The following is a 27,250-nucleotide window of genomic DNA, read 5'->3' as shown; positions in this document are numbered from 1 at the left end:
CAAAATTACCAAACGAATAAGGCCATAAAAAGTAAAAGTAAAAGTAAAAATTATTACCCCTCTCGCCAATTGTTTCGATTGATGGATGAATCGGGAAAACCAAAAAAAGCTCTGTTTGAAACCTGTGGAAAGGAAAGAAAAGGAAAAGAAAGGAAAATTAAAAAAATTTCCTTTCCATTGTTTGGTTTGAAGAGAAAGAGGGAAGAAAATAAGAATTTTAAATGTATTGAATAGTAAATTTTTCCTCCTATTTTCCTCTCATTTTTATTTTCCTTTATTTTCCTTTCCTTAGGTTCCAAAGATAGCCTAAAAGTCCAGAAAGTTCTTTTATCAGAGGAACAACAACTCATAACTCGCGCTTTGAAGCTGGTAGATTCGTTCTTCCCGAAGGCGAGTTTAATGCTTTGGACCTCGGCATTCCCAGATTGCAGAAGGGGAACCCCAAATCGCGTACCCCATTAAAAACCCCTCTCTCTCACCCCGCGGCAACTGCCAACAGACGAGAACCCCGTCCTCCATCCACCACCGCACCCACCGGCATCCTACCACTGCACCACCAAGGTCTCTCTCTCTCTCTCTCTCTCTCTCTCTCTCTCTCTCTCTCTCTCTCTATATATATATATATATATATATATATATATATTCATATACACACATATATAAGTGTGCGTGTATTTGTTAGGGATTTTGCAAATCCTTATTGCCCATGTTACCTAAGAGTTCCTTGGTTGTCTTTGGCTTTTGGTTCTTGATTGTTCCTCACTGCTTTCAATTTTTTAGTGACAGTCATAAGAAAAGCTCTCTGTTTATCTCAATGTTGCAATCCCGTCCTGTACCGGTACACATACCTAGTGGCGGACCCAGAAAATTGACACACTGGGGCCACAATTTTTTTGTAATCTTGAGGGAAAAAATAACAAACATAAGATTCAAGCCCAAATATTCAGTAGTGAATAAAAGTTTATAATCTATATGTTTGCATAAAGTTTCTTAAATGAATATACGTTTTCCACGTTTTTTCCCGAACAAAAAGATATTTCAACCCAAAGAAATTTGGCCGAGTGAAAGAAATTTGGCCAAGTGTGTATGAGAAAGTAATTAAATGGCTCGTCCCTCACAAGTTCGCAAGCTCGAATACCACGAAAGCGAAACATTTCAAATCTTAGGGTCACTGGAGGTTGCCCGGTCATTAACTTCAGCACCCCAAAATTAGTCGAGGTGCGCCCGGACATCCGTTTTCCAATTTCTCTTGTCTTTTACACAAATTAAATACTCCTACCTAGTTAGACGAAAAGCCTTACTAATGATCAAGTAAACATTTTACAAGCGAGGCTACAAAAATACATTAAAAGGCCTAGTTCTCTCAAAGGATCAAGGATAAGGTTATAGTCCTAATTTTTAAGGATATACTTATATGCTAGGTACGCACATATTTAGGAGGTGGCCAGGTGGGTGGGTGGGTGAGTAGCGGTGGATGTGGTGGTGCTATGGAGTCCGGTCGTGGCAGTGTGAAGAGCAGACAAACAATTCTTCTTCTTTGAAACCTTCAGTACTCTGATATAAAGAGCTACTATAACACATACAAAAAAAAAAAAGAAAAGAAAGAAAAGGATTTGGGTGGGGCCGTGGGGGCACGTGATCCCACGTGTCGCATATTGGGTCCGTCCTTGCACATACCTAGGTGTTCCATACTGCCCCAAATACTGTCCTATAGCAGGTGTACCAGTTGGTTCCGGGTTTGTACCGGAATCACAGCCGGTAGAAAAAATTGCTTATTTTTTCTTTTAAAAATGCTTGAATTTTAAGATAGTTTTACAAAATTTGGAGTCTATAATATGTTAACTGTCTTAATTTGTTATTAGGACTAATGTTAAGGCATATCAAAGTGTTAGAATTTATTTACTTCTCTACTTTAAGGTTTTTGGTTTCTTGTAAATATATTAAATATATGTTGCGGTCAACTCGGAACGGTACTGAGATAGACGCCGTTACCGGTACGTACCATCCTAGTTGAGAAAATAGTACACTTGCTGGTATGAGATTGACAACTTTGGTTTATCTTTTGCGCATTTCGTTGGCAGTATTAATGTGGGGGTTCAATAAATTTATTACTTATATAAAAAAGAAGAGGAATTTTTTTCAAAAGGTCTCTCTAATAAACCCTATTATTATCAGGCCTGCTCTTCCTTCTTTCAAAGTTGGGGGCGATTGCTGATGAATGTCTAGTAATCTCTGCATTCACAATTGAATCAGGAAGGTAATTGAGAGAACAGACAATGGCGGCTGCTACTTCAAAGTCTGCATCACTCAAGGAATATCTGAAAAGATATGAGAATAAGGTTGAAGAGGAGAAGAAAAAGAGGAAGAAAAAGAAGAAATCTAAACCTGATGCATTGGGAGTTGTTGTTGTCGATGAAGACCCTGTTTGGCAAAAACCTGTAAACCTTGAGGAAGATGAAGATGATTCTGCGGGTAAGTGATCAAAATATGTCTCATCTCTGATGTAGTTCTCCACTTGGTGAATAATTTCTTTGATTGGGTTAATTGACTTTTGAGGACTGATGTAGATGAAGAGAAGCCCATGGTTGATGAAGATATCGAAGTCAAACGGATGAAGAGACTAGAGCAGCTTAAGTTGAGGCGCCCATTTGGTGCCATTTCTGAAGATGGTAGCGGTTGGGTTCCAGTCTCTGATGTTCCTACCCAATTCAATTCAGAGGAGGAAAATTTGGATATATCTCCGCCTCGTAGACATAGGGTTCAGACTGACACACCTTCTCTGGATCCGGATTTGTCACCACCGCGACAGTTACGGAGACGTTTTCATAGTCCATTGCCAGAACCTGAAACAGAAGCTCTACATTCTTCCGGATCAGTTCCTAAACGTTTGAACCCGAATGATCAAGATGCTGACATCTCTCCTCCGCGTAAGAGGAGAGCGAGGAATGACACACCTTCACCAGAACCCCATCCCCAAGCATCAAAGTCTGGCAGGGAGGTTAGTGATCTGTCGCCACCGCGGAAACAACGTCGTTATACTTCATCGTCCGAACCTGGAATGAAGCGTCCAAATCTTGATTCTTCCCCCCCTCGCCGACCTCGTCCTCAAAAGTCAGAGATGGATAGGCCCGCATCAGGTGATCTCTCTCCGCCACGGTCAAATCGCCGGTCAAATGGAGCTGATGCTTCAATTGTATCTTCAGGGCGGAATACCCGAAAAGAATCAGTTTCCCTTAAAGAGCAACCGAAAACTGGTTTAGTAACAGGCCAAGATATCAAAGAAGAGATTGCTCGAACAAAGAAAGATGATTGGAAGAGGTAACTGATTCTGTTTTCAAGTTAATGTTTCTGCATTTCCCTTTGGGGTTGTCACACTCTTGATGTTTGGTATGTGTGTTGGTCAATGAAATGGGTACATATGTTACATGAACTTGTTCAGTGTAGATAATTCATACACACCTACGAAAGGAATATTGTTGAGATTAGTTGGGCGGATGTTGCTGCTTAAGCCAAAGTTGATTGGAAGTTGGGTGACGATGGTTTGTATTTCCGAAGGCTAAACCCTATCTTTGAATCACTAGTTTAGTGATTGAAATGAGCTGTTCCAGATGGACAACTCTATAGCTTCGAAGACACTTAACTGAACGTTTCTCGAAAAAAGTAGCTAACTTCTGGTTTTCCTTCTCTCTGATTGTGATGTTTCTCTCAGTGTCAAATCATCTTAAACTCCTCCTAGAAGCCTCCTTCTCTTTCGTTGTCAACAAACGATGCTTAACTAGTTGTTTTGTGTTGGAAGCTTAAGAAATTTACTGATGCAGAAAGAATATATTGTGAGATGATTCTTCCAACCGTGCTTGTTCTGTTTGACCTTGTTTTTAAGCCAAAGTCAAATCAGTGTTGGATAGTAGACTTTGAGTTTATTTTTCTTTAAATTTCTTGTTGCACTAATGGAAATTATTTTTCTGCATGGAAAAATAAATTTTTGTGCCATTATTTTCTTAAAATGAAGTCACCAATGTGTAGGTGGTGCGTTTTCTTCCTGTTGTATTTTTCTTTTATCTTCTTGTAGGATATAATTTCCAGTTGATAATAGCTTATTTTAACCTAATTATTTATATTACTGTAGGTTTAAAGATATGGATCCTTCTGTAAGTGGTCGAGGTGCTGAACCTGTATACCGTGACAGAGCAACAGGTGCAAAAAGCATCCTTAGTTGGTTATTCTTTCTTTGGCAACTCATGCTTGCTTTTGTCTTGTTCTCACTCGATCCTTTTGCAGGAGAACGCATATCAAAGGACGAGTTACTGAAAGCAACAAAAAAGGATGAAAAGCCTAAGGTAGCGTGCTTACTTTTTCGTGTTTGGATTCTTCTAGATGGTACTTCTATCTAGCATCTAGTCTTGGTTCTATTAGATTTTCATTTAAATTTCAGATATCTGACCTCCGAATGTGCACTTTTCCTGATTCTTATGAGTGTAATTGTGCTTAATTCTTAGGAAAAATTACTCCTGATCTATTTGTAGCTTGAGCCTTATGTACCCTTAATATGGAGATTTTAGGTCATATAATCATGGAGGATAAAGTAACAGTATCGCAGCTCTAGGAAAATACTCGAGAGATTTATGGATCAACGCACTATCATTTTATTATATCACAGTCTATCACATTCACATGGATGAAAATTTTGATTTTGGGTTGCTAATTACCTTGGGTTGTCTATCTTATTCCGTGATTGTTGAGTATTATGTTAAATGCTTGGGGGATGAGACTATGAGCAGACAGATAATATGTGCATAAAGTTGATGACCTCATTAGCAGGTTGTGTCCTACATGCTTTGCAACTTGAAATGAAAATATTGGAATTGGATTGAAACAAATAATTTTGTCGCTGTCTGAGCATACCAATAACTAACTGGACTTTAGTTGTTGGAGCCACTAGGATTAGCCACGTCTACTATAGCTGGTTTTCCTTCATCTACCTTATTATATGCTGCAACTGTGGGGTACTGTTTGGTAAATCTCTGGAGCTGCAATTGTCTCTTAGAATCATTACATAGCTATTGCTATCCGATGCATAAATATTCTTAAAGGTCCTGTGCCATTCCGTTTAACGCTTGCAATTTGTAACAAATAACCAAAAGAAATATTGCTAGGAAATGCGTCTTTGTATTTGTGATTTTTATAATTAAAACAATGCCTTGATCAGGAGATAAAATTGGAGTGGGGGAAGGGCTTGGCTCAAAAGCGGGAAGCTGAAACGAGGCAACTGGAACTAGAACTTGAGAAGGACAAACCCTTTGCACGGACAAGGTAAACCAATGAATCATAGCAACGGGAATTCATTCTTTTTTTTGTTAAGAATTGAATTATTTTTTTTGAAAAGCTAATAATTTGATAACTTTCGCTATTTCTCTATAATGTATGTTCTTTTTTAAGTACTTTCTAATGTCTATGTATCTAATCTATTACAGAGATGATCCAGAACTTGACAGTATGTTGAAGGATAGACTTAGGTGGGGTGATCCAATGGCACACTTGGTGAAGGTACTAACGACTTTCTTGTTAACCAATGTTGCTGAAATTGTAATTTTCATGTTCTCTTTTTCCTGAAATTTGTAATTTTCCCCATATGTTTCAGAAAAAGCACTCTGAGCTTCTCCTACCAGATCTAGGAGATGATGATAAGATGAAAGAATCAGGTTTTGTGATCCCCCAGGACATTCCTAGTCACAGCTGGATTAAAAGAGGACTCGATGCTGCACCAAATCGCTATGGCATCAAACCTGGGAGACACTGGGATGGGGTGGATCGCAGTAACGGTTTGTTCACGCTCACCCTTTTTCATAAAGATGCATTTCCTTTGCCTTGTGTCATCTATCTTTACACGTTGGGACTCCTGGAAAGAAATAAAATAAGAGAGTTTGGTTTTAAACAGAAAAGAAAGAAAAGCGAACGGAAAATAGTTATCCTTGTTCAGTTTGAAAAGGAGGAAAGAAAATATAGAAAATTAGTCTTAGGTCCATTATGTAAACTTCATAAGCCCACAAGTCCACCTATTAATTTTGTAAGGTCTCAAGTCCATTTTAGGGTACTCTAGAGTAGGGTAGGGTACCCTAGGGTTTAGGCACTTTCATAAGATTTTAGGGTGCACTTTTTTTATTATAGGATAGGGTGCCCTAGGGCTAGGGTAGGGTAGATTACCCTAGCGTAGGGTACCCTAGGGTTTAGGCACTTTTATAGGGTTTTAGGGTGCACTTTCCTATTATAGGGTTTTAGTGGTTTAGGCACTTTTATAGGGTTTAGGGTTTTAGGCACTTTCATAGGGTACCCAAGGGTTTAGGTTTTTTTTTTTTTTGGTAACTAGCGCATTTTATAACCAACCACCAAAACAACAAGAGGATTTAATCCCACATACAAAAACCTTTACAAAGGACTCTACTTGAAAAGCTACACATTTGACACCCCAAGAACTCTACTTGAAATGTTCCAACGACAACAGAGATGCTGATTTTCAAGAGAATTAGGAAAATGCTCCCAATTGCGGACTCTAAGTCTTACATTATCTTCAATGCAAGCCATCACAACATCAGCTCCTCTAGCTTTCCCTCCAAAAACTCGAGCATTCCTTTCCAACCAGAGGTGGTAAATCCCAGCTGCCAGAACTAATTTGTACAAGAAGGATCTAAAGCCCTTGCCTCTACAATGATCAATGGCCTATATCAATTCACTATCCCGTTCCTCCAGAGTCCTCTGAATCTGGAATCTACGGAGAACTTCCTGCCAAATATGTTTAGAGAAACTACAAGCAAAGAACAGATGTTGCAGCGTTTCATCCCTCTGAGAACACAACACACAACGAGGATTAATGGTCATCCCCCATTTGCAAAGTCTCTCCTTTGTAGCTAATCTCTTTAAGCAAGCAAGCGACAAAATGAACGACCACTTGGACACACTTCTGAACCACACAATAGAAGCCCACTGGACTTTCTCTCCTCTGTTCCTGAGAGCCTCCCAGGTATGCTTGGTATTGTACTGGCCAGTAGGTGAAATAACCCATATGACTTCATCTTCTTTATCAGGACAAGGTTGAATTGAACTAGGGATTAAGCCTTCAATTTGCTGAACCAAAGAGGATCTTGGTCTTGGCCAATTCCATTCTCCATCCCAAATAACAGTACACACTTTTGCAGAAGCTGAACTTCCTAGATTAGCAAAGGCACGATCACTAAAAAGCTTATATAATGGGCCACTTGGATGCCAATTATCAAACCATAGGAATGTCCCCTGTCCATTGTCAATTAAGTACTTTACCCAGCTCTGACATTGCTCCCTCATCTTCATCAGTTTCCTCATTGTCCAAGAACAATCCTGGGGTAATTTCATAACCCAAAGATTTTGACTTTTAATGAAGTAGCTGTGAATCCATTTAACCCACAAGTTATCCTCTTTTTTACACAAAGCCCACAGATGGCGCAACATAGCTACTTTGTTCCAGATCTTTAAGGACTTCAGCCCTAGACCACCTTCATTTTTTGGAGTGCAAATCTCAATCCAGCTGACTTTAGCACTTGCTTTGGTTAGATTTAGGCCTGACCATAGAAAGGATCTAAGCATAGCTTCCACCTCTTTGATAATCTTCTGTGGCAAAATGAAAATAGATCACCAATATGTCTGCATGCTGAATAGGACTGATTGAATGAGCAAGGCTCTACCAGCATAAGTAAGAGACCTATTTGTCCAGCTCTCAATAGTCAATACGTTGTTGAGTCCTCTCTTTTAATTGAATACAGTCCTCATACCGTAATCTTGTTGAGATGAGAAGCACCCCTAGATACTTAACTGGTAATACACCTTCTAGGATTGGAAGAATATGCAGAATTTCCTCTTTTATCACAGCATCTACCCCCGCAAAAAAAAATCTGGCTCTTATGTAGATTAGGCTTCAAACCAGAACAAAGATAGAATGCATCCAAAGCATCCTTAATGATCCCAATGGATGATGGGTCAGCCCCAGCCAAGAGAAACAGATCATCAGCAAAAGCAAGGAAAGAAATAGATTGAAGGCTACATTTAGGGTGGAAGGTAAAAGAGCCCTGGCAGATCCTCCTCTGCAGAATAGTATACAGGCCGTCCATAACCAAAAGAAAGAGAAAGGGAGAGATAGGTCCTCCTTGTCTTAGCCCTTTCTCTCCTTTAAAGAAACCTTCAAGTTCTCCATTAATCACAACAGAAAACATAGCAGAAGTAACGCATGTTCTGACCCACGAGATAAACAATGAAGGAAAATCCATAGCAGCCATGACTTCAAACAAAAAATCCCAATGTACCGAGTCATACGCCTTCATGAGATCGATCTTTATGGCACACCTAGCGCGCCCCCCCAACCGAATCCCTCTGGTAATTCCTCACAAGTTCTTGCATCAAAAGAATGTTACCAGATATTGATCTACCCTTAACAAAGGCTGCCTGAGCTTTATTTATGACATAGGGTAGGACTGGTTGCAATCTTCAAACCAACACCTTGGTTATAGTTTTGTAAATTACATTACAGCATGCAATTGGCCGATACTCTTTCATGGACCGAGGACAAGTAGTTTTAGGTATTAATGTAAGAGCAGTAGCATTTACATCGCGAAGTAAAATACCAGAATGAAAGAAAGAACAGCTTCTGTTACCTCCTTGCCAACCACAAGCCAATTCTTTGGAAAAAACTGGCATTAAACCCATCTGGGCCTGGGGATTTGTCTCCATCAATAGAAAAAAGAGCCCCTTTGATCTCATCTGGAGTAATAGGAGAGGTAAGACCTTCTTGAAATGCAACAGGAACAGTATTGGCAAAGTGAAGCCTTTCCTCCAAAGGTTGCTTCTGAGAAAATTTTGTGCCCAACAGTTGCTTATAGAACCTAATGATCTCCCCCTTCACTTCTTTAACATCATCCAGACGCTTACCATTCTCATCACATATGGACAGAATCTTGTTCCTCATCCTATGGCTTGTAACTTTTTTATGGAAAAATCTAGTATTATTATCCCCCAACTGAAGCCATTTAATCCTTGATTTTTGTCGAGACCAAGCCTCTTCAGCAGCACATAAATCATTGTACTCTAGTAAACACATCCTTTCATATTCCATCAAAATAGGATCCCCAGGTAATTGAGCACAACAAGTCTGACTTCTGCTTAGCTCCTCCCTGGCCAGTAACACCCTATTCTGAATATCACCATAAAATTCTTGATTAAACTTCTTCAGACAAGGTTTTAATCCTCTGAGCTTCTCATAAAGGAGAAACATAGGAGAACCATCTTTTTCCACTGGACACCCACATGACTGAATAAGCAGAGGAGAGAAATTATTATGATTCATCCAAAAATTGAAGAACTTAAAGGGTTTCCTGCCCCCTGTAAGGAAGCACTGTCACTAGAAGAGGGCAGTGATCAGACAGTAGGAGCAAGGACTGCCACTTCAGATTCTGTAAACTCATTCTGCCAATGAGAATTAACAAGTGCTCTATCCAGTCTACAACTACAATGACTTGTACCAACGTGCTTGTTTGACCAAGTAAACCATAGACCTTTTGAATTAAGTTCCTCCACTTCAATGTCCTCTATACATTTAGTAAACTCCCCAGTAGCATTAGCATCAAAATGACTAGAGTTAAAATTTTCATTCTGCCATCTAACGACATTGAAATCACCAATGACAATCAAAGGCAGGTCACCAACAGTACCAAAACCAATCCTAAGCTCATCCCAAAGCTGTCTTCTAGAAGCAGCTTGATTAAAACCATAAACAACAGAGAGCAAAAATTCTGTTATCCACCATTACTGAAAGCAGCATCATCTGATCAGAGGAGGCTAGCACATTAACCTTAGGGCCCTGAGTATCCCAAGCAACAATTATCCGTGCAACAGATCCTACCCAATATTATGGACATAATCCCATCCAGCAGGCAGACTTTTCTTCATTGAAGCTACCATATTTTCCAGTCTGAGTTTTGACTCAACAATACCCATCAAAGACAATCTATGAGAGTGAATAAACTTCTTTACCTCTCCTTGTTTAATGGGGTTGTTTAGACCCCTAGTATTTCATGAAGAGAGTTTAATCATCGATTCTTGGGCTTCCTTCCCCTCCTAGCTGCCCCAGGGTTCTTCCCTTCCTTAGGCTTATTAGTGTCCACCATTTCCATTGACCTTCAGGCCTGGAACAACGCATCTGGATCTTCCATACCCTCCCCAAGAACATTTGGTAGAGTTCCATAATGAGGCTCCTCCATGACCTTACTAGAACTGGGGTCAATCCTAATAGAAGCAGCACCCAAGGATTCCTTATGCATGACCTTACCAGAATCCAAATGCACCTCAGCAGCCTCTGAAACCATGACTGTCCCAGAAGTATCCTCTTTATCCATCAACTGTAAGGCATCAAATTGATTAGAACATGGGAGTTCCCTAACATAGGAGGCTGGTACAATCACAGCAGGCTCAGAAACCACCAATGGATTTGGAATAGAGTCCCCCCCACCTGATTTCACAACCCAAACCTGACCCTTTGGAGTAGTCAGAATGCCCAAAGACTACAGTCAGAATGCCCAAAGACCTTGCATGAACCACATTTAACTGGTCGCCAAGGGTACTTAATAGCAATAGCAACCGTCTTCCCAGATGCAGTAAGAAGGTCCACTGAGTGAGGCAAAGAAGCAGTGACATCTACTTCAACACAAATCTTGGCATAGGTAATTCGTTTGGCAGTTTCAGTCATCTCATCTGCATAAAGGGGTTTGCCTACAGAGCTCGCAATATAACTCAACCCCTCTGCAGTCCAAAACTGGAGAGGAACATTATAAAGCTGAATCTAGATAGGTAGTTTTGACAGGCCCTCTCTTTCATACTCAATATCTGGATGCCAAAGCTTAAAGCACCATCAATCTTGCACCAAAATGCCAAGGCCCTAACTCCACAATTTGTATACAAGCATCTGCTGACCCAAATTGAAAGAAGTAAAATCCCTTTTCATTAGATAGCACATTAACTAGCCCATAATCAGCCCACTTCTTAAATGCAACAGATCTAACTGCAAGGAAGGGAATCTTCTTATCCACAAAATGCTCAACAAGACAATCCTTCCATTTTGCAGCCCTTTGTAATTCCACAGCACTGGGTGGGGACACTGTAATCCTTTCCCCTCCACCGTAGGAAGAAAATATTGAAAGTTCATTCTAGTACTTTTAACACCAGGAGGAACTACTTTATCTTTCCATGAAGAACTCTTCTCTACTCCCCCAGGGAAGGCAGGACCAGAACCACTGATGGACTCAATCAACTTGTTCTTCTCATCAAGATCAGAACGTGAAGCCCTAACTTCCTTACTCAACCCCTTAATTTGTTTAATTGTAGGTGTATCATCATCCTGAATCTCAAGGTGATCACCATTCGTGACAATTACAGATTCCAAGAAATCAAGCAAATTAACACGACCAACAGATCTAGAAATCTTCTGATCATTACTAGGACCAAAACCATCAACTAAGTTAGGAACTGAACAACAGTGTAAAGAATTAGCCGAAAGCAACGAAACTGGTTTGCGTAACCATGAAACCCTAACTTCAAACAGAATTAGAAGAAGACAACCCTAACAAAAAGAGCATCGAAATTGTTACCAGGAACAATCGAAGCCATCATGTTAGCAGGAGAGTGCAGCAGAAATCAATGAGAGGAGACGATTACGCCAAATTGCCATTGTTAATTTTTTGTTGCGTTTTTTCTCAAAAGTGATTGGAGGCTGTTCTTGGGGCTACCACCTCCTGTTTTCGAGAGGAGGGGAGCCTCAATCGAGGGCGGCTGGGATGGGAGATCAGTGGCGGAAGCGGTGGCAGAGGTGGGTTTGAACGGAGGAGGCGGAGGGATTCAACGGTGGTGGAGTTCTCTCTCTCTAGGAGTTTCAGAACTGCGTTTTTATCCTAGGGTTTAGATTGTGTGGATTTGTGGCTTTACAAGACTATTAGGTGGACTTGTGAGCTTATGAAATGTCTATAGTGAACCTATCACTAAATCCCCCCAAAAAATAATACAATAACTTAACAAAGGAAAAAAAGAAAGAGAAAGAAAGGAATTGATAAGCTATGTTTGGTAGCACTTTTATTTTCTGTTTTGTGTTTTTATTTTCAAAAAATAGAACTGAAATTATGTTTGGTGCACTACTTCCATTTCCAAATAATGTAAACAATTTTCACTATTTCGATAATTTGAGAAAGCAACAAAATCTTTCTTTCACTATTTTCAGAAACACAAAACCGGCTACCAAAAAGCTCCGCTACAGTGCTAGGGCACTTATCCTAGCCTAGGTGCGGGTTTGAGTCTTTGGAGGTCCTCTATTTTTTTCGCTTGTGGTACCATTAGAGCATTCAACGGTAATATCTTCCCTCTCTTTATCTCTTTCCAACCCCAGTTCGGAACAATCTCTTCCCTTCCTATACCATTGATTTCAAGCGGCCATTGAAGGTCTCTCGGTCTGATTGTAGAAATTGGTTTAAGAAGGTTCGACCCATCAATTTCAAGCGGCCATTCGGTGCTCAAGAAGGTTCGACCCATCGATTTCGAAGCTCGGAACAGCAACCCAGACCTGCAAAGTACATCTTCGCTACTTGAATCACTCGAATAAGTCTCAAACAGCCTTTGGTTCGGTTAAGTTGAAGTTGATCCAACATGTTCGAACGCGACTCAGCATATTTTGGACCTTTTCGACTACAATTCAGTTGATTATGGACATTTTCGAACCTATTTTACACCATAACTGACTCGCGAAGTTGATACGTGTGATTTCAATCTATTATTCAGAGGTACTTCTCAATCATTCTAACTTGAATCATCTTGGCTGAGTAGGTTTATTGATTTAAGCTCGAATTTGATGTTTCCTTTTGCGATTTCAATATTGGTTGTTGATTTGCTGTGTTTGGTGGGTTTACTGGGTCTAGTTGTGTGACTGGGTATTGAACTACTAAGTTGACTGGGTGCTTAGTTGACTGAGTTATGAGGCTTATTTTCTTGACTGATTGACTGTGTTTGGCCATTGTTTGGTGAGGTGTTCAAGTTTTATAGCAATAACGACTTGATTGTCGGGAGTGAGCCAAGTAATAAGGGCACTTTGTAACAAATTAATGAGACCCCATCTCTTCGTTTCTCTCACACCGAACACCAAACAATCCTCATTAGCTTCTGAAAATGGCTGATCCCCCTCCAATGTCCCCAATCTTGCATTCATCATAGAGGAGAGGGTACATGAACACCTTATTAATTTCGAGAAGGCCGCTCAAAATCTGAGACATTCTCAAGAGGACTTAAATCGAAGGAGGAGAGAGGTTTTTTTGGTCTCGATGCACTCCTCTTCGTGGAGGAGAATATGATTCCAATTGTCACTGAACGGGATGTTGATTTCATAGAAGAGTGTGGGCCTATTTTTTATTGGATTGGGGTTGCATTCTACCCCGAACCAAACAATATCAATGTCAACGATGCTTTTGAATTTGATGAAATCACTCAACTTGCTACCAATCGGGTAGATTTATGGACTCAAGCTGGTGACCATGAGGATATAATTGAACATGCACAGAATCGACTCCAACAATTCGAAGTCACGTTTAAGTCCTTTTAAATGCAACAACAGCAATAAAACAACCATTAGAAGCATACACGGTTGTTACAACCCTCTGGTGAAGTCTACAATAATTCCAGTGGCTATTCCACAACAATTAAGATTAGCTAGTGTTTTGGAGACTAAATTTGGTTGGATGCATTGCCAGTCCAAAACACTACTGGTTTAGTCCAACCAAATTTAGTCTTCAAAACTCTAGCTATTTTTAATTGTTGTGGAATGGCCACTGGAATTACTGTAGACTTCACCAAAGGGGCTGCAACAACCATGTATGCTTGGTTGTTCTATTGTTGCTGTTGCATTTACAAAGGGTTGAAACACGTCTTCGAATTGCTGGAGTCGATTGTGTGTATGTTAAATTATCCCCTCATGGTTGCCAGCTTGAATCCATAAATCTACGCGATTGGTAGCAAGTTGAGTGATTTCATCAAATTCCAAAGCATCATTGATATTGTTTGGGTCGTTCAGGATAGAATGCAATCCCACCCCAATCAAAAAACTCTTCTATGAAATTAACATCTCGTTCAGTGACAATTGGAATTTTATTCCACTCCACGAGGAGTGCACCGAGACCAAAAAACTCTCTCCTCGGATTTAATTCCTCTTGAGAATGTCTCAAATTTTGAGCGGCCTCCTCGAAGTTAATAAGGTGGTCGTGTACCCTCTCCTCTATGATGAATGCAAGATTGGGAACATTGTGGGGGATTAGCCATTTTCATAAGCTAATGACGATTGTTTGGCATTTGGGGTGGGAGAAACGAAGAGATGGGGTCACATTAATTTGTTGCAAAGCACCCCTATTACCTTGCTCACCCTCGACAATCAAGTCCTCATTGCTATAAAACTTGATCACCTCACCAAAAAGTGGCCAAACACAGTCAAGAAAATAAGCCTATTAACTTAGTCAACTAAGCACCCAGTAAATCAACGACCAGTACTAAAATTACAGAAATAAATACCAAATTCGAGCTTAAATCACCAGGATGATTCAAGTAGAATGACTGAGAAGTACCGGATGGGCTCTAAATAAAGGATTGAAATTGCACGTATCAACTTCGCAAGTCGGTTATGGTGTGAAAAAGGTTCGAAAATGTCCATAATCAACTGATTTGTAGTCGAAAAGGTCCAAAATCGCGTTCGAACAGGTTGGATTGATTGATTCAACTTAACCGAAGGCTGTTCAAGACTTATTCAAGTAGCGAAGATGTACTTCGAAGGTTTGGGTTGCTTTTTCGAAATCGATGGGTCGAACCTTCTCAAGCACCGAACGGCCATTTGAAATCGATGGGTCGACCCTTCTCAAACCAATTTCTTCAATCAGATTGAGAGAGACCTTCGATGGCCGCTTGAAATCGGTGGTATGGAAGAGATGGTTCCGAACTGGGCTTGGGAAGATATTACCATCCGTTGAATGCTTTAATGGTACCACAAATGAGAAAAAATAGAGGACCTCCGAAGACTCGAACCCACACATAGGCTAGGATTGTAGATGAGCTTTTTGGCAGCTGATTTTGTGTTTCTGAAAATAGTGAAAGTAAGGTTTTGTTGCCTTTTCGAAGTAGTATAAACTCTGTACATTATTTGCAAATGGAAGTAGTGCACCAAAACATAATTTCATTTCTATTTGTTGAAAATAAAAGTGCTACCAAACATAACCTATACTTTTCAAATGTTTTCTTTGCTTTTTCCCTATTGTTTCCTTCCAAGGTTCCATACGGATAGAGTTCTAGATATTCTGTTCCTTGTAAGTAGGACCCCTGTGGACCACCCCAGGACCCCGTCTTATTTCCTTTTCTTTTTCTTGAGTAGATTCTCATCGTTCTTTATTGAAACTGGTAAATTTGGATGATTAGTATGGACTCTGGGCTCATATTTCGGCAAGGCCAAGTTAAATAGTTTCTGTTCTGTTGTGCAACTTGTAGGATTTGAGAAGAAAATGTTCACCAGAATGAACGAGAAGCAAGCAACAGAGAGGGAAGCATATCTTTGGTCTGTCTCCGACATGTAGAGTACTAAGAAGGCCGATACCAACTGGGTTTTCACTGCTTAGGAAGGGGAAAGACAACCTGCAGAATTGATGATTCAATTTATGAGTGCAGCGAAGTCCGTGGTTTCGACTTCCGATTGTCTTATTTTCCTTTCTTGGTACAACGGGAAAGCAATTGTCTCTTATTTATGTATTTGTACTACGTGAGTATCCAGTGATAGGTATGACTGATCACTGATCACTTGGCTTTTGCTACTAAGTGTAACTATTTACAGTCTTTTTGGACAGTAAATATGGATCTCAGTTCCTCGGATCACAAATCCCCTCTTTTTTGTGTTCTTTTCTTTTTCTTTTCCCTCTTGCTAGTGTAGTATGAAATGAAGGGCATTCTCGGCATTCAACTAATTGGTCTGATAAATAACACTATTATCTGAAATAATTTTCAAACGGATGGCCATTGGTTTTTGAAGACCTGGTAGAATCTTCTCTATATCAACTTCTGAAAACCTAAATTACAACTTAAAAGGGTGTTTGAATGGAAGAATGGATAGAACTAGTGGAAGGCAGTGGACTGAGATCCTAGTCCAGTTTTCATCCATTATTTCGTAGCCCGTGTAGAGGTCATTTGCCTTAAAAATTAGTTTGGCCGAACATCGATAGTAATACAAATAAGAGTTGTGCCGCCTATTTTTTTCACAAGTATGATTGGTTAAACATCTATCGATGTGAGTTACGAGATGATTGGTTACATCTTTAGTGGATTTTGGATGAGCTCACTGCTACCTGACCAAACCGAAAGGAATTCAAACTGGACTAATTTTGACTAAGATTGAGGAGCAATGCTGAAACACAATTAACATAGCACTGAACACAACTGTGTTCGGGGCTAATCAAAGCATCTAGGGCCACATACTTCGACGTTCAAAGAGTCTAGGGCAACATCCTTCGACTTTCAAGTAGTTAGAACAAATAGTCTAGGGCAACATCCTTCGACTTTCAAATAGTTAGAAGTAGTGTCCGGAGCTGTGTTGTAAAATTGTGTTCCTAGGAAGGCAATTTCCTATTTCTGGAAGTCACAGAAATTTTTTGGATAATGCGGAGGAAGGCAAAACCGGTGGTATCCAACGGCATTCTGAACCCATATCCTTCCCGCCAAATCAAAATGTGAAGACAAAAATCCATGGCCAGAAAAACCCGCTTATCTTCACGAGCTCTAGAAAAATTCATCCAAACCCAGAAAAACCTCTCCAAACCCACGCCCCGACTATGGCCGGATTCAGACCCAGACGACCCACGAGTGCGCACGTTAACCCTCAACCACCCCATCCTGTGCACCTTAGAATCCTGCAACGGCACGCTGACAGAGTTCAACCAAATCCACACCCAGCTCATTGTCTCCGGCATATTTCAACATTCTCTCGTTTCGAGCCGAGTGGTGAAGAAACTGTGCTCTTCTTCTTCCTCGCCTTCAAGGGTTTCTCACGCGATCTCGCTCTTTGATCGGTTCGAAGAGCCCGATGTGTTTCTGTGTAACACGATTGTTAGAGGTTTGGTGGGATTGAACGACCCACTTGGTGCTCTTAATTTTTACTATGATAAAATGGTAGGGCAGTTTGTTTTGCCGAATAATTATACTTTTCCACTTTTGGCGAAGGTTTGTGCGGAGATTGGGTCAGTTAGAGAAGGGGGAAAGACCCATGGTAGGGTTGTGAAATTCGGGTTTGAGTCGGATTTGTTCGTTCGGAATGCTTTGATTCACATGTACTTTGTTTTTGGGAGAATTCGGGATGCACGGGAGGTGTTTGATCAAAGTCCCAAGTCGGATTTGGTCACTTGGAATTCGATGGTGGATGGGTATGTGAAGAACAGGGAAGTGGGTGTTGCGTGTGGGGTTTTTGACGTAATGCCTGAGAGAGATGCTTTTACTTGGAATTCTATGATCGCGGGTTATGTAGCAATTGGGGACGTTGAGGAGGCGAAAAAGTTGTTTGAGGAGATGCCATTTAGAGATATTGTTTCCTGGAATTCCTTGATTGATGGGTATGCTAGGATTGGAGACATTTCATGTGCTCGGGAGTTTTTTGATTGAATGCCCGTTAGGAATGTAGTTTCTTGGAATACAATGTTGTCTCTTTATGTGCGATCCAAGGATTATATAGAGTTTTGAATTTGTTTGAAAGGATGATGGAAGGAGGGGATGCTCAGCCGGATGAGGCCACTCTTGTTAGCATCCTAACTGCATGTGCACACCTAGGGAGGCTTGATAGAGGTAAATGGGTTCATACTTGCATTATAAATCATAGGACGATTGTACCAGACGTGCTACTTTCAACTGCTCTCTTGACAATGTATGCAAAATGTGGGGTTATGAATTTGGCCCGAGAAGTCTTTGATGAGATGCCTAAAAGAAGTGTTGTATCATGGAACTCTATGATTATGGGCTACGGAATGCATGGGTATGGAGAGAAGGCGCTTGAAGTGTTTCTTGAGATGGAGGAGAGAGGAGTCATGCCAAATGATGCCACTTTTATATGCATTTTATGTGGCTGTGCTCATGCGTGATTGGTTTTGGAGGGCTGGTGGTACTTTGACCTAATGTGCCAAGTTTACATGATTGAGCCAAAGGTGGAGCACTATGGCTGCATGGTCGATCTTCTTTGCTGGGCTTGCTTACTAAAGGATTCTGAAAAGCTAATCAGGAATATGCCAATGGATGCATGTCCTGTTCTATGGGGAGCTTTGCTTTCAGCTTGCAGGAACCACTTAAATCTTGAGCTTGGTGAGATTGTGGCCAAGCGGCTGATTGAGTTGGAACCAGGAGATGTTGGTCCTTATGTGTTGCTATCAAACATATATGCAGAAGAAGGGAGGTGGGCTGATGTAGAAAATATGAGAAAAATGATGACGAATAAAGGGTTCCACAAAAAGGCGGGGTCTAGCCTGGTTGAGTCTGCAGATTTTGGTACTGATTTTTTTCAGGGAAGAAGTTCAGTACATAAAAGGAGCATGGTTTACTCCATGTTGAGTCAAATGGGTGCTCAAATAAAGTTGTCAGGCAGAGATATGATGGATTAGAGAAATTCTGATAGTAGTACTGCCTACTCTTGGAAATAGATGAATGAAGCCTGGCTATTTATGTTGGACTTTCCATCAAGACTTCAAGTAGATGGATTCTCAAGGAGGATGATATAGCTTCAAGGAAGTGAGAGAACACTACTCCAGGATCATGTTTATTCCTTGTGCAGGATAGCAGAATAATGATTTTGTATCAGAATGCACATATGAGGTAGGCTCTGCTATGTAGAGCTTAAGAGGATTCACAAGAATTGCTTTAGTACATAAATCATAATCCTTGGAAAGTTATAAACAATCTCATGGGAAACTCTGAATCAACGGCAATGATGTTGGTTTACGTTATTGGGTTCATGGAAAACAATTGTTGGTATGTAGTCAAAAGAGATAGACGGCATCGAAGAGTGGAGTGGTTAATTTATACAGGATCTGTAGATATTCAAAGATTTGTGCTGGAGGCTTAAGTTGTGATGAATGTTTAACCAGTTGGTCTCTCTCTCTCTCTCTCTCTCTCTCTCTCTCTCTGGAATCCTACCTCATTTCAGTGAAGCGCTCCAGGTGACCGACTGACCGTAAATGATCTCTCACCATGTTGTGGATTCTTATTTCAGTGTTCATGGAAAATCACAATTACTTCAAACACTTATTTATGTCCTTTTTGTGGGTTCTGTTATCTACTTATACATTTTTCTGAAAAATCTCAAATGCGACAGCGAATGTGGGTTTCATAAGTTCGGATATTATGATGGAAATTCTTCCAAGCTTCTGAATGCGAAGTTTTTTAATTGAACAAATACAACAATTTCTGTGTTAATGATTCCTTGAGTTTAGTGTGAAGCAATTTGACTAATTTCTAAGAGTCAGAACTTATTTCTTTTGGATCTGCCAGGGTTTCATTATTTTGTCCTGTATTTAATATTGAAATTTGAAATTACAAGGTACTGCTTGCATTTAAATGGCAATATTGTTCTACAGTGTGTTTTTTTACCGGCGATATTGTTTTACAGTTGTGGCTTGGTGGCTATAGACAAAGGTTTTGCCAGCCGGACCACTTCACGTAGCTTTGACCAATGTTCTGCCTAGGGCAGTCCAACTGAGAGAAAGACCTCTCATATTTCAATAGATTGTAAATAAGAGTGGTCGTATTTTTCCTGGAATCGCATGTAGGAAAAACAAATGAATATACGCGTGTAGAAGGGCTGAATGTACGTTTGGAAAAGGGCTGAATTTATGTGTTTGATCTGCTATGATGATTTTGAACATTACTAGTATGAAACTACAGACCAAGAACAGAATACGAAGGTATGTTGCTTATGGTGCCCTGCTAGGTTTAGCCAAAACCAAAGCTTGTTGGTCAAGAAACCAAGATTAACTGTTAAATTCACAAGGTAAAATGCTAGTTGGGCACTCTCTTGATTGATAGTTGAAAAATGCCTCTTACTGTATGGGGTCAGACATCTCCACTGCTTTTTAAGGGCAGAAGAGGGGGCTTGACGCTTTACAATGGAATGTTAATCGGAAAGCAGATAGATGAAATAGGTAAGATTTTGTACTGTCTGGAATGACTGCTGTAGTTAACAATGAATTCCATACATTCATTATCTAGTTTTTGAGATTATTATTCAATAATACAATACAATACAATGTCTACAATTAAGAACTTCTCTATGCTTATTCTACTTTGAAATGAAAATGAAAATGAAAATAGAACATATGAAAACTGCAAAGTCATGGATGTTTATTCCAGGGGTATGAATCTGTAGTCATCGAATATTAGAGACCCATTCATTTGGCTACAAGTTCACTTGTACTCCTGAGTCATATGTATTTCCAGGTTTCCAATCTTCTGGTATGTTATTAACTGGAATTAGCCACGTCTCCTCCTCATCATTGCTAAATAGCATCCTTATCGAGAGGGGTCCCCTAGGGGGTGAATTAGTTGTCCATACTGCTCCGTAGCTCCTATCGAGTAGCTTGCACACAAAATTTTGTGTCTGCAAATGTTATATTGATTGTCAGTAATGTACATGATAAGATGTTATATGCAGTGAAATGGGTGCTAGCTATATACTATTGCTATGGTAGGAAATGGCTTTCTTGTTGAGTATATTAGCTTGTGCTTTGGGGGGGTTACCTCGCAGAGCTGCACGGCAGTGATATCCTTTTTGCCTTGTTGATGCCATATGATAAAAGCCAGGTAATGAGGGTAGTTGCTGTTCTCATCAATCTTGATAGTTATATTTTTACCTGGATAGCTGCATGGGACACTGAGAGAGAGAGAGAGAGAGAGAGAGAGAGAGAGAGAGAGAGAGAGAGATTTTGTTTATGTTGAAGAAACATAAGTGGCTAAACAATTGTAATAGGGACAAGACAGTAATTGAGCTATTAATCATTGTCCAGAAGTCTTCAAACAAACATGGAATAGACATCATGATAAGACCTATCCCTTGTGTAATCCCATGCACAAACAAAAACAAGATAGGAATTCTGTCCCCTCATATAGTTCTTGGATTATTAGTCTATCGACTAATAATTCCTTCACCACAATCCCAATTAAATCCAGCGACCCTGCCAAGCGCATCCGGATCGTCCATCTCAGCAATCAATTATCCGAATTAAAAACAGTCTCTTCCAGGGAAAGGTCCGTTTTTTAATTCAAACTATTGAAAACACTTTTGAACGATCCGGATGTGCTTGGCAGCGTCTTTGCTTGGCAGCATCTCCCAATAATCTTTATTTCCAAACAAACAAGCCCCTGTAGTTCTATTATTTTGGCTGTGGAATAGAATCTCAATTCTGACTGACTTTGTCAAGAGGAAGGAATTAATTCGCCACCACAAGTGGCCAACGGCAGAATCTTGAAAGCAGATTACACACGAAAAATTAGATAACCACGCCCCCACATGGACATGGGAATGGGATCCCCATGAGGGCTTCACTCTCATCACCTTCAGGTGAGATTAATGCAATTAAATGCAACCAATAGAATTCTTTCTTGGCAAAAAAATTAAATAAAATAAAACCGTCTGATTTTTTTTCCCTTCAGTTTATGCTCCTTGGAATCAATAAAATTCTTGCTTTGCAAAAAAACAAAAAACAAATCAAACTTTCTGATTTTTTTCCCCCTTCGGTTTATGCTCCTTGGAATCAACAAAAACAATGGAAAACTTCAAAGAATGCATTTTTTACGCAAAATTTACAATTAAGAAATATGAAAACATTTTTCAGATTTTGTAAAAGTAGGTTGCTTGCATTTTTAAAAATTGTTTTCCAAGAAGTATTTTGAGTGTTTTGCAAAATAAAGCAAGCGCAGAAGCTCGTGTTACGAAATAGAATGTATGAAACCAGGGAGGTGCTGTGCACATCCCGGCTGTTGATCTTGGCAATCAATGGTCCAGATTGCTCGGGCCGTCGACTAAAAGTGTTCTCTATTTTGAAGATGACACTATGTGATAAGAGATTGCAAAAATCACCAAAAAAACAAAATGGTTTTTTTATAGCATACAATCAATATTCATGAGTAATATAGGAGATTCTCCGTCACTGTGCTTGTGTTTTGTTATCCCACCATGTATTTATTTATACAATTGCCCTTTAGATTTCCAATATATGTATTAAGCAAATCAACTTTTATTTTATTATCACAATCTAGTTTTATTCTTATGTCTTGCTATTGGAACAGCTGTGCTTTTATCAAGCTAAACAAAATGAAATGAAAAAAAAAAAATGTACTCTAATACATTTTTTACACATTTTTTAAATTTATTTTTTATATATTTTAATACACTTTTTCAACTTTAACAAAAGTTAAGGGGACTTTTTTTTATAGCATTTTCCTCTGCTCTTTGGTTGACCTAGAAAAGTCACCTGCAGGTGATTTCACAAAGAATAAATTTAGTATAAAGTAAAGGAACCCCACTATAGGTACCGACACGCTTCAACGGGAATGCGAGGTCCATTTTGAATTTTGTACAGATAATTCGAGATTCTAAAATCTTAATGAAAAATAAAAAAAATTAGATCGAGCACATACACATATTGAATTGAACTGATTTCTCATGAGTTCATTCAATTTTTAAAAAAAAATAATTGAACGATTCAAATCATCCGTGCAAAACTCGGAATATATCCTACGTGTACGTTGCTCTGATCGTCAGTTCGAATTGAACTACTAGAATCATCCAAGTAAGATGCCTCACGCCTCATTAAACGGTTCACGTTGCTCATTTCAAAACTACTCCTACCTCTCAAGTCTGATCAATTAAAGCCACAATATCAATTCCCCCTTTGACCAAACCCGTTTTGGGCAAGTATAAAACAGGACCCACTGAGAGTGCCAAAATTTGGAAAGGACCCACAGTTTTCCGGCACTCTCTCCAATGGATTCCCAAACCCACCAAAACCCGCCTCTCCATACCCTACCGGAAACCATCGCCCAACCACCCATTTCGGGTTTTCCGGCCACCGTCGTCGACAGAGCGAAAAACAATCTTCTTTTCAGGTCAAAATGGGCTGAACTGAACGGTGCGATGGGGGATTTGGGCACATACATCCCTATAGTATTGGCCTTGACCCTGGCCAAGGACCTAAATCTCGGCACGACCCTGATTTTCACCGGGGTCTACAATATCATCACCGGCGCTATTTACGGCGTCCCAATGCCGGTCCAACCGATGAAATCGATCGCTGCAGTGGCGATAACCAACCCAGATTTCGGCATACCGGAGGCGATGGCAGCCGGGATTCTAACGGGGGCGATTTTATTTCTATTGGGTGTCACAGGGCTGATGCAACTAGTATACAGGTTTATACCGCTTTCTGTTGTCAGGGGGATTCAATTGGCCCAAGGGCTATCATTTGCTTTAACTGCAGTTAAGTACATAAGAAACGTGCAAGATTTTTCAAAGTCCAAATCGAGTGGGCAGAGGCATTGGTTGGGCCTAGATGGGTTGGTTTTGGCCCTTATTTGTGCCGTTTTCATTATAATTGTCAATGGTGCGGGTGATGAAGAAATTGAGGAAAGAGATGGTGATTTGGGTGATCGAGAAAGGGTTGGGAAAAGGAGGAAATTGACGAAGATTGTAGCTTCTCTTCCCTCTGCTTTCAACATATTTTTATTGGGGGTAGTTTTGGCAATTATTAGAGGGCCTAAAGTGGTTAAAGGGCTCAAATATGGGCCATCACCTATCGAAATTGTGAAGATATCTAAGAATGCATGGAAAGATGGGTTTATCAAGGGTACAATCCCGCAATTGCCCTTGTCGATTCTGAACTCGGTTATCGCCGTGTGTAAACTGTCGTCGGATCTTTTTCCGGGGAGAGACGTCTCGGCGGCGTCGGTGTCGGTGACGGTTGGGGTGATGAATTTGGTGGGGTGCTGGTTTGGGGCCATGCCATGTTGCCATGGTGCTGGCGGGCTAGCTGGGCAGTACAAGTTTGGTGGGAGAAGTGGTGGTTGTGTGGCCCTTCTTGGTGCAGCTAAGTTAGGCTTGGGCTTGGTCTTGGGAAGCTCCTTGGTAAAGGTATTGTTGCATTTAATTAAGGCTCAGTTTCACTTAACTTTTTTTGAAAGTTAGCGTTTTGTCCTTATTTGATTTTTTTTTTTTAGTTTTGCTTCTATTTTTGGTGGGTTGTTGATTCTGGGAGATAAGTCGGAAAGGTTAAATTTTTTTACTTTTATCCAAATATTTTGAAAAATAACCATTTCTAAGGAATACTACAGGTATTGGAGCAGTTTCCTGTTGGGGTGTTGGGGGTCCTTCTGCTGTTTGCTGGGATAGAGCTGGCTATGTGCTCAAGGGACATGGGCTCTAAGGGGGAATCCTTTGTGATGCTTCTTTGTACTGCCGTTTCGCTAGTGGGCTCGAGCGCAGGCCTGGGCTTTCTATGTGGGATGGCTGTGCACTACCTTCTTGGGCTCAGAAAAATGGCCCAAAATGTTCAATCTTGTTCTGTGTAGTAGTAAAAAGTATGAACGTGTGCGTGTTCTAAACTTCCTTTTATCTTGTGTGATAGAGTTCTCTGCATCCGGCAGAGGGTGATCTAACCAAAGGCTGGGGTTCAGTTCTACCAATAACTGTTATAATCTCATTCGATAAAGTAAGCCTACCGGATCGGTAGCGAAGAGGTACTATATATCCCGTGTTTTGTGGGATATCCGTAAAAGTTTCAATCAAAACTGGAATATGTGGTTCCATTGGATATACAGTCCTATGCTTTAACGCAGACAAACAAACAGGACCCAAAGGTTCAGTTATTTCTTGTAGCATAGTGATATCATTTTCTGTTACTGTTTATCATAAAAATTCCCTGGTTGGCTTATATTATGGTAAAAACTGTATTATCTGGAAATTATTCTCATGGTTATCAGAAGGATACAGTTATGGCTATTACCGTCGATATTCAATGTCAACCACGCCAAGGGCTAGTAGAGATGCAGCTGCATCTGTAGTCTGAGCTATCCGACTAAATGCCCGCCTGCTCATGATGAAATCAGTTTGATCGCTTGAACCATGGTCAGTGACGACCACAGTCGTGCCTTTGTCTGAGCAATAATTACTGTTGGTGCACCTTACCTGGTGAAACAAAGAACAACCATCATTTTAGTCCTATATAGTGCAGAAAGCAAAACCATTAGTGGATTTTCAAATTTCAGCCTCCTGTTCTTTTTTCTTTCTTTTCCCGTTCAAAATAATTAGATACATCACCTGGTAGCAAGCACCACAGCCTACGCCATCACGATAGAGATCAGATGCAGCTGCTACATCCCCACCATTTATTGTTGCTCCAAATGTTCCAAAACCACATCTCCCAGCTGCAATTCAATCAAGATCAATACGGTTCAGACGTCAATAAAGGTCAAGTTATGGATACAAATGTATGTTTTTATGCAGTTAGAAATCCCACTTTCTGTTCCCTTTTCATCAGAATTCGGGTAGTAAGCTGCTCGAGAACGAGTGAAACAGTCACTGCATGTTGCTGCATCCCCCGGAGTTTGCATGAGAAGAAAACTTGCAAATAGGGACAAAACAAACAATTGAGAAAACGCCATTGATAATAACAGAAGAAAGCAGAAGAGCAAAGAAAGAAAGAAGGAAAAAGTGGTAGTGCATCAAGTGAGCAAATGTTGTGCTATTTATAGTGAACTTGCTGGCTGACCTCGTTGAATTTGGTAGTAAAAAAATGATGACTACTACATTTCTTTTAAAATCCACTCCGAATTAGGACCATTTCTCAGCAACCTTCTTAGACTTCGACTGATTGTGTTTACCTGTTGTGGAAAAGTGCATTCTGACCTTCTCTTGTAAAGGTGACGATTTTAACCTATATTTTTTTAACATGTTCAATCTGTCCACTTATAACCTAACTCAACTCTATTCGCCCATATTATATAATGGATTGAACCCATATAAATCCATATTTCAATGGGTTTAGATGAGTTAAAAATGGGTTCAATATGGACTGATATTAAAATACCCAAATAAAATCTAAAATTTTCGAATATCTGCATTTCACGTGCTGGCATTAATTCCCGTATGTCAGCTTTTCTATCCCTCACGGCTCTGTTCTTTTACTCCCAGGAAAGGAATTTTCAAAAAAAAAAATAGAAAATGGGGTCCACATGGATCCCATTTACCAGCCAAACCTTTTATTTCAATGGGAATGGAACCAATTAAAAGTCTTTACAAACTACCCACACTGATTCAATTATTCTCTTCGCATTCCCTAACGAAAGACAATAAAAATTTTACGTTTTTAAATTTTGCGTCAAATTTTTGTGATTTTTTGACTCGTTTCGTTGAGAGGAAACAAAAAATAAAAAATTATGATCAAAATTCAGAATTTTTGGGTAAATCATCAAAATTCAAAATTATTTTAAATAACGAAAAAAATAAGTCAAAAATTATCTCTCTCTCTCTCTCTCTCACACACACACACAATTTTTTACTTTTTTTATTCGTCTCTTCGAGTAGAACAAAAAATTCATTAAAAAAAATGATGCAAAATTTACAAATACAAAAATTCATTAAAAAAAATGATGCAAAATTTACAAATACAAAAAAAATAAAAATAAAAACAAAAAAATTCAATTAGCTTATTTAGCTGAAAGACCCATTTAGCTGAAAGACCCGTGGGGTTCTGCCTCTTTTTGAATGTGTTTGAGTGTGCAGGCGACGCCGCGACTGTCGAAAAAACTAGGAGAAAAGAAAATGACAAAAAACAACCACCCGTATTCGACATTATGATGCCATGCTAGTAGGACTAGTGATGTCAGAAACTAGGGAAACCCACTGCTATCTGCAACTTCTCTTTGGTAGTGGAGTACTGTACTACTTTTCTGGTAGTGAACAAAACGGGTCGGGTAGGGTTTGGATTTGAGCTGATCCATATTTGACCCGACGTGTTTCAAACCGTTAATCATTAACTCATATTTGACTCGCCCATATTTGATCCGTAATCCGTTTCAACTCATCCAAACCCGACTCAACCCGCCCATTTGTCACCTCTATAAATCTCTTGCATAATTTATGGTACTTGTC

General features: G+C 39.9%; 3 protein-coding genes and 1 pseudogene across 5 annotated transcripts; 3 read left to right on the top strand and 1 right to left on the bottom strand.

Annotated features, from left to right (window-relative positions):
- Positions 1 to 309: 309 nt before the first annotated feature.
- Positions 310 to 15,958, top strand: LOC131333685 (uncharacterized). Of its 2 annotated transcripts, none has more exons than XM_058368349.1 (9): positions 310 to 561; positions 2,254 to 2,472; positions 2,568 to 3,318; positions 4,127 to 4,194; positions 4,279 to 4,337; positions 5,207 to 5,310; positions 5,472 to 5,544; positions 5,639 to 5,819; positions 15,574 to 15,958. In XM_058368349.1, exons 2-9 carry the CDS (start codon positions 2,277 to 2,279, stop codon positions 15,657 to 15,659), a joined length of 1,518 nt encoding a protein of 505 aa, XP_058224332.1. In that variant the 5' UTR covers positions 310 to 561; positions 2,254 to 2,276; the 3' UTR covers positions 15,660 to 15,958. The 2 variants fall into 2 exon arrangements, with proteins under 2 accessions (XP_058224332.1, XP_058224331.1); XM_058368348.1 differs by having other exon boundaries at positions 317 to 561; positions 2,176 to 2,472.
- Positions 15,959 to 16,714: 756 nt separating this feature from the next.
- LOC131333680 (pentatricopeptide repeat-containing protein At4g18840-like) lies at positions 16,715 to 19,441 on the top strand (annotated as a pseudogene).
- Positions 19,442 to 20,255: 814 nt separating this feature from the next.
- On the bottom strand, positions 20,256 to 25,982 carry LOC131333707 (expansin-like B1). Of its 2 annotated transcripts, XM_058368393.1 has the most exons (6): positions 25,869 to 25,982; positions 25,617 to 25,720; positions 25,418 to 25,524; positions 25,104 to 25,285; positions 20,845 to 20,977; positions 20,256 to 20,704 (listed from the first exon to the last, which is right to left on the bottom strand). In XM_058368393.1, the coding sequence occupies exons 2-6, from the start codon at positions 25,708 to 25,710 to the stop codon at positions 20,504 to 20,506; spliced, it is 717 nt and encodes a 238-aa protein (XP_058224376.1). In that variant the 5' UTR covers positions 25,711 to 25,720; positions 25,869 to 25,982; the 3' UTR covers positions 20,256 to 20,503. The 2 variants fall into 2 exon arrangements, with proteins under 2 accessions (XP_058224376.1, XP_058224375.1); XM_058368392.1 differs by having other exon boundaries at positions 25,617 to 25,982.
- On the top strand, positions 21,422 to 25,102 carry LOC131333689 (molybdate transporter 1-like). The gene is made up of 2 exons (XM_058368352.1): positions 21,422 to 24,232; positions 24,433 to 25,102. Exons 1-2 carry the CDS (start codon positions 23,090 to 23,092, stop codon positions 24,667 to 24,669), a joined length of 1,380 nt encoding a protein of 459 aa, XP_058224335.1. The 5' UTR covers positions 21,422 to 23,089; the 3' UTR covers positions 24,670 to 25,102.
- Positions 25,983 to 27,250: the final 1,268 nt, after the last annotated feature.

The sequence above is a fragment of the Rhododendron vialii genome, chromosome 7a (genome assembly GCF_030253575.1).
Source record: "Rhododendron vialii isolate Sample 1 chromosome 7a, ASM3025357v1".
NCBI classification, from domain to species: domain Eukaryota; kingdom Viridiplantae; phylum Streptophyta; class Magnoliopsida; order Ericales; family Ericaceae; genus Rhododendron; species Rhododendron vialii.
This window is presented reverse-complemented; position numbering and strand designations above follow the sequence as displayed.